The sequence below is a fragment of the Culex quinquefasciatus genome, chromosome 3, assembly GCF_015732765.1.
Source record: "Culex quinquefasciatus strain JHB chromosome 3, VPISU_Cqui_1.0_pri_paternal, whole genome shotgun sequence".
NCBI lineage: Eukaryota > Metazoa > Arthropoda > Insecta > Diptera > Culicidae > Culex > Culex quinquefasciatus.
The window spans coordinates 115008929-115021537 of record NC_051863.1 but is presented as its reverse complement, the minus strand read 5'-3'; the positions used below and the strand labels follow the sequence as shown (position 1 = coordinate 115021537).

Here is a 12609-nt window from a genome sequence, read left to right as displayed (position 1 = left end):
GCCCGGGGTGACATTGATAGAAATTTTGTATTGGCCACTAATTTTGATACAATCAATATAACAGTCACATTTTTGCACATATGTTCGGTAATACGGTAGCCCTTAGTGCTAATATACTCAGAATTCTCAAAAATGTTGAGCTATGAATTTGACGGGCATTTGAAAAACCTATCAAAGTCACCCCGGGCTATCAATGTCACTCCAGTTTACGGTACATTGTTCTAAAAATCGATAGGAAATCCAGTTTTTACAAACGTCAAATGTGTTTTTCTCAGCTTGCTGTTTTTGCATATCGGACATTTATGCGAACATGAGCAGTATATGGGTCATTCCAGGTCAACTGGGTACACTTTTGGACTCGACCTCCACCGATTTGGACCAAACTTGGAGGGAACGTTCATCTATAGAAAATTAACAAAAATCCCAAGATTTTCTAAAAAACTTTTTTTTCTTGTAATCATAGCTTTGCAACTATTTGAGCAAAAGACTTTCTACAGGATGCATTTTGTAGAAAATTGTCCAAGGAGTTCGATAAATATCAATGTTTAACCCTTAAATGCCTCCTAATATTATATTTAAACGTTATAAGGATTAAAATTCAGTCTTGACCAATTTCTTATATTTTTTTGTTTTATTTTATCACCATCGTGTTCCCCGGACAATTTTATGTAATAATTAATGTAGACCTTAAACTACAATAAACTATTGACGAAAAACAGCGATTTTACTGAAAAAAGTTTGATGTTGCGCAGCGCTCTGTCCTATGAACTCAAATCCTAAATAAGTTTCTCACGTATAAAAACCGAACTATGCTAGATTCATCCCTTTTTGTTGATAAGTACCACTAGCGTGCCCAGCTCTTTGAGGAAGGTTGGGCAATAATAAGGACGTTTTGAGAAATACATCATTTGTGGACAACCCATGACCAAATTTAGAACAAATTTCTGAGAATGGTGGGGCAGTTGCCCCATGTTGCCCCACCCTGTGCACGCTAGTGATAAGTACACCATGTACTTCCGAGTGCTGCGCAAAATTAAACTTTTTTGAGTAAAATCGCTGTTTCTCGCTAATAGTTTATTTTAGTTTGAGGTCTACATTGATTATTACATGAAATTGTCCAGGGAACGCAATGGTGATTAAGTAAAACAAATAAAAATATAAGGAATTGGTCAAAACTGATTTGTAATACTTAGAACGTTAAAATATAATATAAGAAGGCATTTTAGGGATAAAATTTTATTTTTATCGAATTCGAATTTTATTCGAATTTTCTATAAAATGTAACTTGTAAAAAGCCTTTTGCTTAAATAGTTGCAAAATTATGATTAAAAGAATTTTTTTTATTCGAGAAAATCTTGAAAAAAGAGGGCGGTGCCAAAAATAGAGGGATGTTCCAATCAGCACCAAACTTGGTATTTCTGTTAACTAACGATAGATGGATGTTCCCTCCAAGTTTGGTCGAAATCGGTGAAGGTTGAGTCCAAAAGTGTACCCAGTTGACCTGGAATGACACATATGTGTTTTCATTTATTTTAAATTTTGACCCCTAAAATTTAAAAATTATTTGAATTTGACAAAAATTGTATTTACAATTAGTCTTATTCGAAATTTTCACTTTTAACAAGGTCTCACTTGTTCACAAATGTAACGCTGCTTCCACCCACAAGGTGCATCATTCCAGCGAACTCCACCCCAGCGTCCAATCTCCATGCAATCCTCGGCTCCTCCGGCATTGTCAGGCTGGTCTGGGTAGAAATTTTCATACCCGGTTCCAAATCCTACCGGAATGTTAGTTGAAATCCAAATGAAATTTCCCTCGCTGCCCTGATCAGTTCCGGCAATCCACCAGGGCCCTGTTTTAACACTTGAGGCCCCGATCGCAGCTTCCAACAGCTTACTGTCCGCTTCGGAACTCACGGTGGCCAACCGGTGCCCGTTCCACTGGCAACGTCTCCAGGCTTCCATGAAAGTCACTCCGACGTTGTTGTACACCCGGTACGATTTGTGCACACAGGAATCCCGTGTAGCTTGAATGATTTGAGTTTTAATTATTTTTCTCGGAAACATAGTTAGCTTTACCGTTTATCGGAGATGCTGCTGTCACAAGCCCGCCACAAGCTATCAGCATGAATGTTTTCAGCAAGACTTTTGCAAACATTTTGGTTATGTCATTGGACTTGCAACTAGTTCTGTTATCATTCCACTCCTGCTATTTATATCAAGGGCTGTGATGCACAAGGTATCCGTCTAGTAACTAGGGTGCCCAAAATTTATTGAAAAAATTCAACGATACCTTTAACATGGTTGATTTTTATTTGCTGTTATTAGCTGTTTTCCTATAAATACCTAAATAAATAAATTGGCGTTCTCGATTGCGAGATTCCTACTCGAAACTAGGTGTCCGAAGGCTTAATTGTTGAAGCAGTTGCCCCCCTTATTACATCTTAGCTTCCATCTACCCCGGCATACAAACTGACTGCCTACAAGCGACTCCACCGGGACAGGACCCAGGAAGACGACTCCTACACCTGGACTGAGCAAACGACCTAAGGCTTCATCTATAAAGTACGTCACGCTAAATTTACTAAATTTACCCCCCCCCCCCTCCCCCCTTTGTCACGCTTTTCCTATACTTATAACATGCAATGTCACACTTGCTCAGACCCCCTCCCCCTAGAGCGTGACATACTTTATGGATGACGCCTAACCTCTAGGTTAGACTGGGGCCAACATTTACTGATCAGACAGTTCTCGCCTCAAAAAATGCCATCGGGGCCGTCTGGGATCGAACCCAGGCCGACTGGGTGAGAAGCAACCACGCTTACCTTTACAACACGGGTCCCGGCCCGGCTGTCAATTTCTAGGTATCGTATTTAAAAGACCAAACATCATCAAAACATAATTGATTTTAATTATTTTGTTTCTCTACTTCATATGTATCGGAGGGTAAAAAGAGTAGAGTATAAGCAGTGCAATTAAAGGATGACGAGTGGGAATTCCTGCGCGCAATTTGATTCGCGTCCCTTACCAAATGCGTATGAAAATAAAAGTTTTCTTGCAGATTCATCAAAAAAGACTTCAGAAAAAGACACCAAAAGAAGACTTTAGAACAGGGGTGCTCAAAGTTTTTGAATGACGGGCCAAATTTGAAGCTAACATGAGCTTGCGGGCCATATGAGGAAAAAAATGATTTTTTATATTTCAATCTATAAAAGTCAAAGAACAAAATATTAGATAAACAAATAAACAGTTTTTACAAAAAAGCCACCAATGAGTTGATTAAATTTTATTAAAATCATCAAATCCCAAAAAATACCAGTATAAATATTATTCATCTGCTTTTCATTGCAACTTTCCTGGATCAACAATCGTGATTTCACAGAAAGAATAAAAGTTTTAAAGTTGTGTTAAAATTGATTTTTTTCATTTTTTTTTTAAAATAAATTTTGGAATGGGTGATACAAATTTGTTAAAGTATGTAATTTATTTTATAAATAATGTCTTAATTATACATAATTGTTTAAGGATTTTTCAAAAAATATTTCTTCAATTTTAATAAAAATTTAATAAATATTTGAAGAAAATTTTCATAATTCACTCTTTTTAATCACATTTAAACGTGTTACGGTAAGATAGATTTTAAACACAATATTTGTTTCATGTAATCGGGATCAAAGTATGGGTTTTCCACACTTCGATCCCGATTATACAATTAGTTGTATATTAACGAAATCTAAAAAGGTTCACAAAATAGGCATAAACTTATCCATAATTTCTGAGAATTATAAAATCACTTAAATATGCATCAAAGGTCCATTTTACATGATCATTCAAAATGGGTCTGCGGGCCACAAAAATGAAATCAGTTTCCAAAATCATGATCAAGCGTAAACGTACCATAAAAATTCGTTCGTTTTAACAGACGATTCATAGATCAAAACTTTAGCGATGTTTTTAAACTACTGAATCCGATAAAAAAAACTTTGACTTAAATTTATTTAAAAGCATTGTTTAGTTTACATTTCTTTCAAAGTATTGGCAATATATCAAAAAATTGTCGACTTCCAGAATATTCTTCCGAGAATTGTCAACTTTCTAAACTCAATAAAGATATTTTTTATGATTTTTAAAGTATTTACTTCTTAAAAGCATGAAGTCTTGGATACCCTAGTTGCAACTTAAGCAATGTTTTCTCACTATCTTAAACAATCAGGAAGCAAAGATGAAGTAACGTCCTCGTGATGTCTACACATAAAGTCAGCAGTAGAATGAACAAATAATTGGAATACGTAATGTCTGCGGGGTGACATCTTTTATCAAGAAATAATTTGCCATTCTTGATACCGTATACCATGTACCATATATTCAGGGGTGCCCAACATTTTGGCCCTGCGGGCCAGATCTGATTTTCCTGAAGTGGTGGCGGGCCGGAACTAATGTTTGATAAAAGTTGAAAATTCAAAAAAACCTAACATTATATTCATCAGATCATTATAAAATAATCAAATAACAAAATGTATTGCAAACAGCGATGGAATGATCATCAAAATGACCTGTCACTTTTTGCAGATGGGCAATGTGTGTAAACAAAACGAAATAAAAGCATTAAGTGGTGCTTACAAGGAAATTCACAAAAATTTATCAACAGATTTTTTTTCTTGGAGAATTTCGGGAGCGCAAAAGCGTGATTTGCCTCTTCTCTCTTTCGCGGGTGAAGAAAGTTCGCTAGCGAAAATGATTTTTTTGCGAATATTCCATCCCTGATTGCAAATAGGTTCATTTATCTGGATTGTAAGAAAAAAATATATATTATAAAATGATTTGAAATACACACAAAATTTAAAAATTTATTCTTAAAATTTCTTCAAAAAATTGAAATTCATTTAATTTTTTTTGCTATTTTGAGACATTTTTTAACATTTCAAAAATATTTGCAGTGAACTTCGTTATCTGTATAAATAATTTGCCTTTATACGCTTATTCTTGACAATATTTATTACTTAAAAGTTGTCTAAAAACCGCATTATTTTTTTCTTACTCAATTTATACAAATATCAATTTGAATAAAATGACTCAGAACAGAAAAACTAAAATTTGAAGTTAACACATTGAAAATTGTAAGAAATTCAATATTAGAATTATTCTGTACAACAATCCAAGTTTGTTATAGTATATTTCACAATGTAACGACATTGATAATTATGTTTTCTTTTCCTTGTTTTCAGTTTAATTATTGATTCTAAAAACATCAATAAAGAAATGATAAAAACTAAATTGAAACATAAAAAATGTTTGAATTTGAAATAAAAACATTTCTAAAGCACATAATAACAGCTTAATTTTCTTAATTAAATTTTTGTGAAAATATCTTCAGCTATTTTTTTTAAGCTAGACCAAGATCTAGACTCTAAATTTATTTACCGAATATTTCATTAAAAGCCTTAAGGGCCATTGATAGAACTATTTTGATATGCCGTTGCGGGCCGGATTAAATGGCTTCACGGGTCGGATCCGGCCCGCGGGCCGTACGTTGGACAGGCCTGCCGTATATCGTCCAATTAATTGCGAATAACTTGTCACGTAGAAATGTCCATTGATAATTTTCTATCATTTTCCGTACCCAGTTATTTTTTTTTTAAACCTTGCTTAACCCTGCACAATCCAATCAGCATTGGGCTTCAGAATGAAAGTAACTTAAAAATAGTTTTTCATAACGTCAGGATCCATCATCCAACCCATCGTTGATTAGGCAATCAAAAAACCTTTCCAATGAGTACAATCAGTTAAAGATCGGGCAACCCTGTCTCAAGTAATGACCACGTAAGTCATGTTTATGTACGTTTACCGTCATATTACCCATTTTTCGTAAAGAGTGGGGAAGGCACCAACCACACGAAGAATAAAGTGTTCCCAAAATCGTGAACAAGCGTTCATGAAAATGGGAACCTCGAACAAAGTGTTCAAATCCCATGGTACGATTTTGAAAAACGTACCATGAAATTTTAACACTTTGTTCGTGGTTCCCATTTTCATGAACGCTTGTTAACGATTTTGGGAACTCTTTTTTCTCCGTGCACATAGGTAAATTAGTTAGTTTTCTAAAAACTTTTTTAAAATCGCTTTTTCAAAAACCCCGTTTTTAGCCACACAAGAAACTACAAAAAATAATCCAGAAAAAAACCAATGCAAAAATCATACCCATGCAAAGCTCTTTATGTATGTTTCAAATTTTATGTGCACCACAGTCGTTTTGAAACCAATAATATCAAATTCACGTTCAGTTCTCTGGCAACACTACCACGCAGAGCCCATTGCCAGCCAGCCAGAGCAATGTTCGGAAAATGTGTCGAAGATATTTACACATAAAACACAAAACTGACAGCATACGCGAGAGAGAGAGAGAGAATGAGTATGTGAAGCTCAGCTGAGCTGAACCGACGAGAGAAACTGCACAGCACTTTTCGCATTTTCCACACGCAATTTCTACCTCGACAAAGAGAGGCATTCTCACACTAACACAGAAATTGTATCCGGCGCGCGCCTGAATGTATACGTTCCGGTTGGGGATTTTTGACAGCCAGCCAACCAGGCAGGACGGACGGTGTATTGTCAAACAAACCGATACAAAGTTCAAATACCTGTCTGTCGGTGAAAGGGAGAGGGAGAGAGAGGGGGTTGAGGCAAAATCAATGACAGCATTTTTGAGCGTCCTTCCGTTGGGGCTGGCAGGTCACGCATGGCCGCGTTTGACGTCCGACCTTCGTCTTAAAAACGTGGGACCATTTTGTTTGGAGCTTCCATCCACCCCCGCAGACTGTTAAAATTACAAATTGCCGCACCAAGAAAAGGGATCGTACCGGTAAAAATCGGACTGATTAATTGGAGGCGGCGGAGTTTCGTTCCATTTAACGAGTTCGCAAACATTTCGCGGTTTCAAAAGCTTTATGTCCTGTGTAATTAACAGACACGGTGAGGCAGAGCGGACGGTACGGTTGATGTGTTTATTGGAGGGAACCTCTTTTTGGGGAAATAAAATTGAACAAGCGCTGAGGAGGGGGTTTAAGAGAAAGCAATTGTATTTGCGATAAAAGTGTAATTAAATTTAATTATATATGATAAAACAAGATTCATTGACATTGCAAACAAAAAGGTGATTGAAATATAATAAAACACTAAGAATTTTTTGATTGAACTGAGTGCCGACTGGGAGCCGGGACCCATGGCGTAGGGGTACCCGTGGTTGCCTCTCACCCAGTCGGCCCTGGATTCGACCCCAAAAGGGCCCCGGTGGCGTTTTTTGACACGAAATTTTCAGTTTTTGCTTTTTGGGTGTTTTTGAAACCGCCTCGAGTCAGGGGTATTAAAAAACACCCAAAAAGCAAAAACTTAAAATTTGGTTTATTGGACCTTTTCAAAAAAAACTCCAGAGGTCTAAAAAGAGGTTTGCAATTGCCTCAACAATCAAACCTTTGGACACCTAGTTTCGAGTAGGAATCTCTCTCAATCGATAACGCCTAGGCAATGTTCTGTAGAGCGGACATTTTTGTTTACTAGGTGCAAAGCCTTTTTAATATGATAATGACGACCTACAGAACGAAACTCTCAATCATTCCCAAAATTGATCAAGAATTGCCAATTATGCTCGTGGCTTATGTTTAACTTAAACGAACGAACGATTTAAAATCTATTACCAGCTAGCTATCGTATCCAAACAATGTTTAACAGTGATATGAAAAATCCTCTGGGACTAGTATTGATCTTAAAGGATACTCTATGACCAAAGGAACAACAAAGCATCATTAGTTTACAAATGAAGTCTATTCTTATGCAAAAATGCATTTACCTAATTTACTTTGGCCATGGCTGATTTTATTTCAAGTGTTTATCCCCCTCCCCCTCTTTCTTCAAAAATTTCAGAAAAAAAGACAGAAAGCAAACAACATAATCAGTGCCATCAGTCAACTGGGGTGAAACGGGACCGCTGTTTTAGCCTTTATTAAGCTCAATTTTTGATTTGTTTTATTAGTTTCAGATAGAGCAGACAAAGAACATCAAAAAATAGTTCAACGTTTTCCAAATTTCAAGCTTTCAAGTACTCTAAAATCTGTTGTCTTTGTTCGAACAGTTGCCCCGATTCGCCCCAGCTGACGGTGTGGGAAATTCTAATTTTGATTTTAAAAAAAAAAACAATTGATTACAATGTATATTGTACACTATTTCAATTACATTTGAAAACGTTTAGTTTTAAAATTTCAATAAAATAGGGCACTTTTAGTATTTTTAGTTGCAAATTTTAATTTGTTTTACCACAATTCGGAAAAGAAATGAAACTCCAGAAAAATATTTTCATTAATTCAATGATATTTAGAAATTTTCAGCAATAGCATAACTCTAAGCATTTTGTGATACTTTTTGCTACAAAATTTTGAAAGTTGACTCTGACTCTGGGCCAAACACATTTAATAAATAACATTTGTATTATCCTTATAAACATCATAAAAATTGCCTTAAAACCATTTATTTGTAAATATTTAAAAAACGGTTCTGGGCGCAGAAAACAACAAAAAGATTTGAAAATCTACTTCTTCAGAATGAAATTTCAGATTCCTTTTCTGCCAAAATCGGTCCGAAAAATCAGGGGGCAAAGAAAATTTGTTTTCAAAAAACTTCAAAATGTTAATTAAAAAAAAAAGTCTAATGAACTGAACATAATTTGAAATGCATTTTCCTGCGTTTAATTTCATAATTTGCTTATTTCAGATCTATCAACAATTTTTTTTTCTTTTTAGCGAAATTCCATTGTACACTACTGCGAAAAGTTTTTTTTTTCAACAGAAATGAAATTTCGCCAATACTTTAATATTTTTGAAAATTAAAGATCGTAATACATCTTATTTGCAAATCAATTAGGCAAATGCAAATATTTTTCAAAGTTTTTGTCCCTCGGCTCTGGCTGAGGTCGAGGAGGGGGGCATTGTCTCATCATTTGAATGCAAAAAGTGTTTTTGATTAATTTAACACTAGTTCAGTTGTTTTGCAATCATAAATTTTCAAAAAAAGTAAGATTTGACGAAAACTAAAAATTTTACGAAAAGAACTTTAGAAAAATGTGTAAATCAACCCAAACATGCTAAAATTATCTTAAACGCTGGGGAAAGCATTTGAAATCAATTTCAGCTGATTGCACTTAAGAGCGAGTTTTTCACCAATGTGAAACAGGTCGTATCGAGGTGCTCCGATTTGGATGAAACTTTCAGTTTTTTTTTTTTTTAATTTATATTTATTCAAATTTCTTTTCCATGTACATTCATTCAGTTAAAATATTATTGAGTGTCCAATCACAAACGATGACTTTTCACCTCAATTTTAAATACTAGCAACTTTCATTTATTCATGAAATATTGTAGCTTTCGCTATTCAGTGATTTCAAATGTAGGAGGTCCTACATGTACAAAAGGGAAAAGGGATACCTTAAAACTAACTTATAAACTATATAAAGAGCGGATCAATGCAGCTGAAGACTGCAATGATTTTTGTCGAAATGCATCAATTATCTTATTGGACATAACATCCAAAGTGTCAACTTCGGCTAATTGATGAAGTTCACTGGTGCTGAACCAGGGAGGAAGTTTCAGAATCATTTTCAGAATTTTGTTCTGAATCCTCTGAAGTTTTTTCTTCCTGGTTAAGCAACAGCTTGTCCAGATCGGCACAGCATAAAGCATGGCAGGTCTGAAAATTTGTTTATAAATTAACAGTTTATTCTTGAGACAAAGTCTAGAATTCCTGTTTATAAGTGGATACAAACATTTAATATATTTGTTACATTTAACCTGGATACTTTCAATGTGATCCTTGTAAGTAAGGTTTTTGTCAAAACCAAGTCCAAGATATTTCACTTGATCCTCCCACTTTAAATTTACCTCATTCATCTTTATAATGTGATGACTTTTGGTTTAAGAAAATCAGCCCTTGGTTTGTGAGGGAAAATAATAAGTTGAGTTTTGCAGCATTTGGAGTAATTTTCCATTCTTTCAAATAAGAATTGAAAATATCCAAGCTTTTGTAATCTTCTTGTGATGACACGAAGGCTTCTGCCTTTGGCGGAGATGCTTGTGTCATCAGCAAAAGTGATTTCTGACATCCTGGGGCAAATCAGGCAAGTCAGAAGTAAAAATATTGTATAAAATTGGACCCAAAATGCTTCCTTGAGGGACGCCAGCACGTACAGGTAGTTGATCAGATTTGCTATTCTGATAACATACCTGCAGAGTACGATCCGTCAAATAATTTTGAATAATTTTCACGATATAAATCGGAAAATTAAACCTTTTCAATTTCGCAATCAAACCTTTATGCCAAACACTGTCAAATGCTTTTTCTATGTCTAGAAGAGCAGCGCCAGTAGAATAGCCCTCAGATTTGTTGCTTCGAATTAAATTTGAAACTCTCAACAACTGATGAGTAGTTGAATGCCCAAGGCGAAATCCAAACTGCTCATCAGCGAAAATTGAATTTTCATTAATGTGCGTCATCATTCTATTAAGAATTATTCTTTCGAATAATTTACTAATAGATGAAAGCAAACTAATGGGCCGATAGCTTGAGGCTTCAGCAGGATTTTTATCCGGTTTCAAAATCGGAATTACTTTGGCATTTTTCCAACTACTGGGAAAATATGCCAAATCAAAACATTTGTTGAAAATTTTGACCAAGCAACTTAAAGTTGCTTCTGGTAATTTTTAATTAAAATGTAAAAATGCCATCCTCACCAGGGGCTTTCATATTTTTAAATTTTTGATAATAGATTTTATTTCATTCAGATCCGTATTAAAAACTTCATCTGATGAAAATTCTTGTTCAACAATATTCTGAAATTCTATTGAAATTTGATTTTCAATAGGACTCAAAACATTCAAGTTGAAATTATGAGCACTCTCAAACTGCTGAGCAAGTTTTGAGCTTTTTCTCCATTAGTTAATAGAATATTATCACCATCTTTTAAAGAAGGGATGGGTTTTGAGGTTTCTTAAGAACCTTTGAAAGTTTCCAAAAGGTTTGGAATAAGGTTTAATTTGTTCGACATCTCTTGCGAACTTTTCATTTCGCAGGAGAGTGAATCTGTGGTCAATAACCTTTTGCAAATCTTTTGAATTCGCTTCAGTGCAGGATCACGAGAACGTTGATACTGTCTTCGGCGAACATTTTTCAGACGAATCAGAAGCTGAAGATCGTCATCAATAATGGGAGAATCAAATTTGACTTGGACTTTAGGAATAGCAATATTCCTAGCATCCAAAATTGCATTAGTTAAAGATTCCAAGGCTGAATCAATATCAGCTTTGGTTTCTAAAACAAAATCATGATTTAAATTATTCTCAATATGATGCTGATACCTGTCCCAATTAGCTTTGTGGTAATTAAACACAGAACTATTGGGTCTGGTAACTGCTTCATGAGAAAGTGAAAAAGTTACTGGAAGATGATCAGAATCAAAATCAGCATGAGTCACTAAAGGACCACAATACTGACTTTGATTTGTCAACACCAAATCAATTGTTGATGGATTTCTAACAGAAGAAAAGCAAGTTGGCCCATTCGGGTATAAAACCGAATAAAGACCAGAAGTGCAATCTCTGAATAGAATTTTACCATTGGAATTTACTTTTGAATTATTCCAAGATTGGTGTTTGGCATTAAAATCACCGATGATCAAAAATCGAGATCTATGCCGAGTAAGTTTATTCAAATCCCCTTTGAAATAATTTTTATTTTCCCCAGTGCATTGGAATGGCAAATATGCAGCTGCAATCATAATTTTCCCAAAAGAAGTTTCAAGTTCAATGCCCAAACTTTCAATAACTTTTAACTTAAAGTCACGTAACGTGCTATAAGTCATACTACGGTGGATAACTATTGCAACTCCACCGCCATTTCGATTCATTCGGTTATTAGTTATAACTTTATAATCTGGATCACTTTTCAAATAAGTGCCAGTTTTTAAAAATGTTTCGGTTATAACAGCAACATGCACGTTATGAACTCGTAAAAGTTGAAAAATTCATTTTCTTTCGCTTTTAAAGAGCGAGCATTAAAATTCATAATATTGATGGAATTACTTAGATCCATGATTAAACTTCAGGGTAAGAACAACATCATTCGCAAATTTTAATCCAATCTGGATAGCTTCCATCATGGATGTAGCATTACTCATTGTTTGAATCAAACCAAACAGTGAGTTTTGCAAAAAGTCATTTTTCAAACGTAACATCGCCGAGATCAGAAGATCCCAAAGCGTTGCCAGCAGAAAAATTTTCAAATGAGATTTGAGGTACCTGCCCAATTTCAGAAAGATTGGTAGAGGATTTAAAATTCGTGGATGAACCCGAAACGACGTTAGCATAAGAAATGCCATTGTTGTTACCTAACTTTTCCACGGTAGGGGTATTTCTAGAATTGTTCGAGTGAGACAGCACGAACGTTTGATTTAAAGATGCAGGTACAACCTGACTTTGAGAAAATTTCGGTTTGGATTTCGGCTGATGCTTAGCACGAGAATCCAAAACCTTTTTCTGATGGGGCAATCCCAGAAATTTGATTTGTGATTTC

General features: G+C 35.1%; 2 protein-coding genes across 16 annotated transcripts in view; one reads left to right on the top strand and one right to left on the bottom strand.

Moving 5' to 3' along the window:
* Positions 1-12609, top strand: part of LOC6040986 — a 106007-nt gene that overhangs the window by 1250 nt on the left and 92148 nt on the right. The window lies entirely within an intron of this gene.
* LOC6049114 (perlucin) lies at positions 1607-2164 on the bottom strand. The gene is made up of 2 exons (XM_038262500.1): positions 2080-2164; positions 1607-2027 (listed from the first exon to the last, which is right to left on the bottom strand). The coding sequence occupies exons 1-2, from the start codon at positions 2156-2158 to the stop codon at positions 1618-1620; spliced, it is 489 nt and encodes a 162-aa protein (XP_038118428.1). The 5' UTR covers positions 2159-2164; the 3' UTR covers positions 1607-1617.

Coding starts and splice junctions, on each gene's coding strand:
- LOC6049114 (XM_038262500.1), bottom strand. CDS start 2,158: ATGTTTGCAAAAGTCTTGCTGAAAACATTCATGCTGATAGCTTGTGGC. Junction 2,028..2,079: donor AGCAGCATCTCCGATAAACG/GTAAAGCTAACT, acceptor AAATCATTCAAG/CTACACGGGATTCCTGTGTG.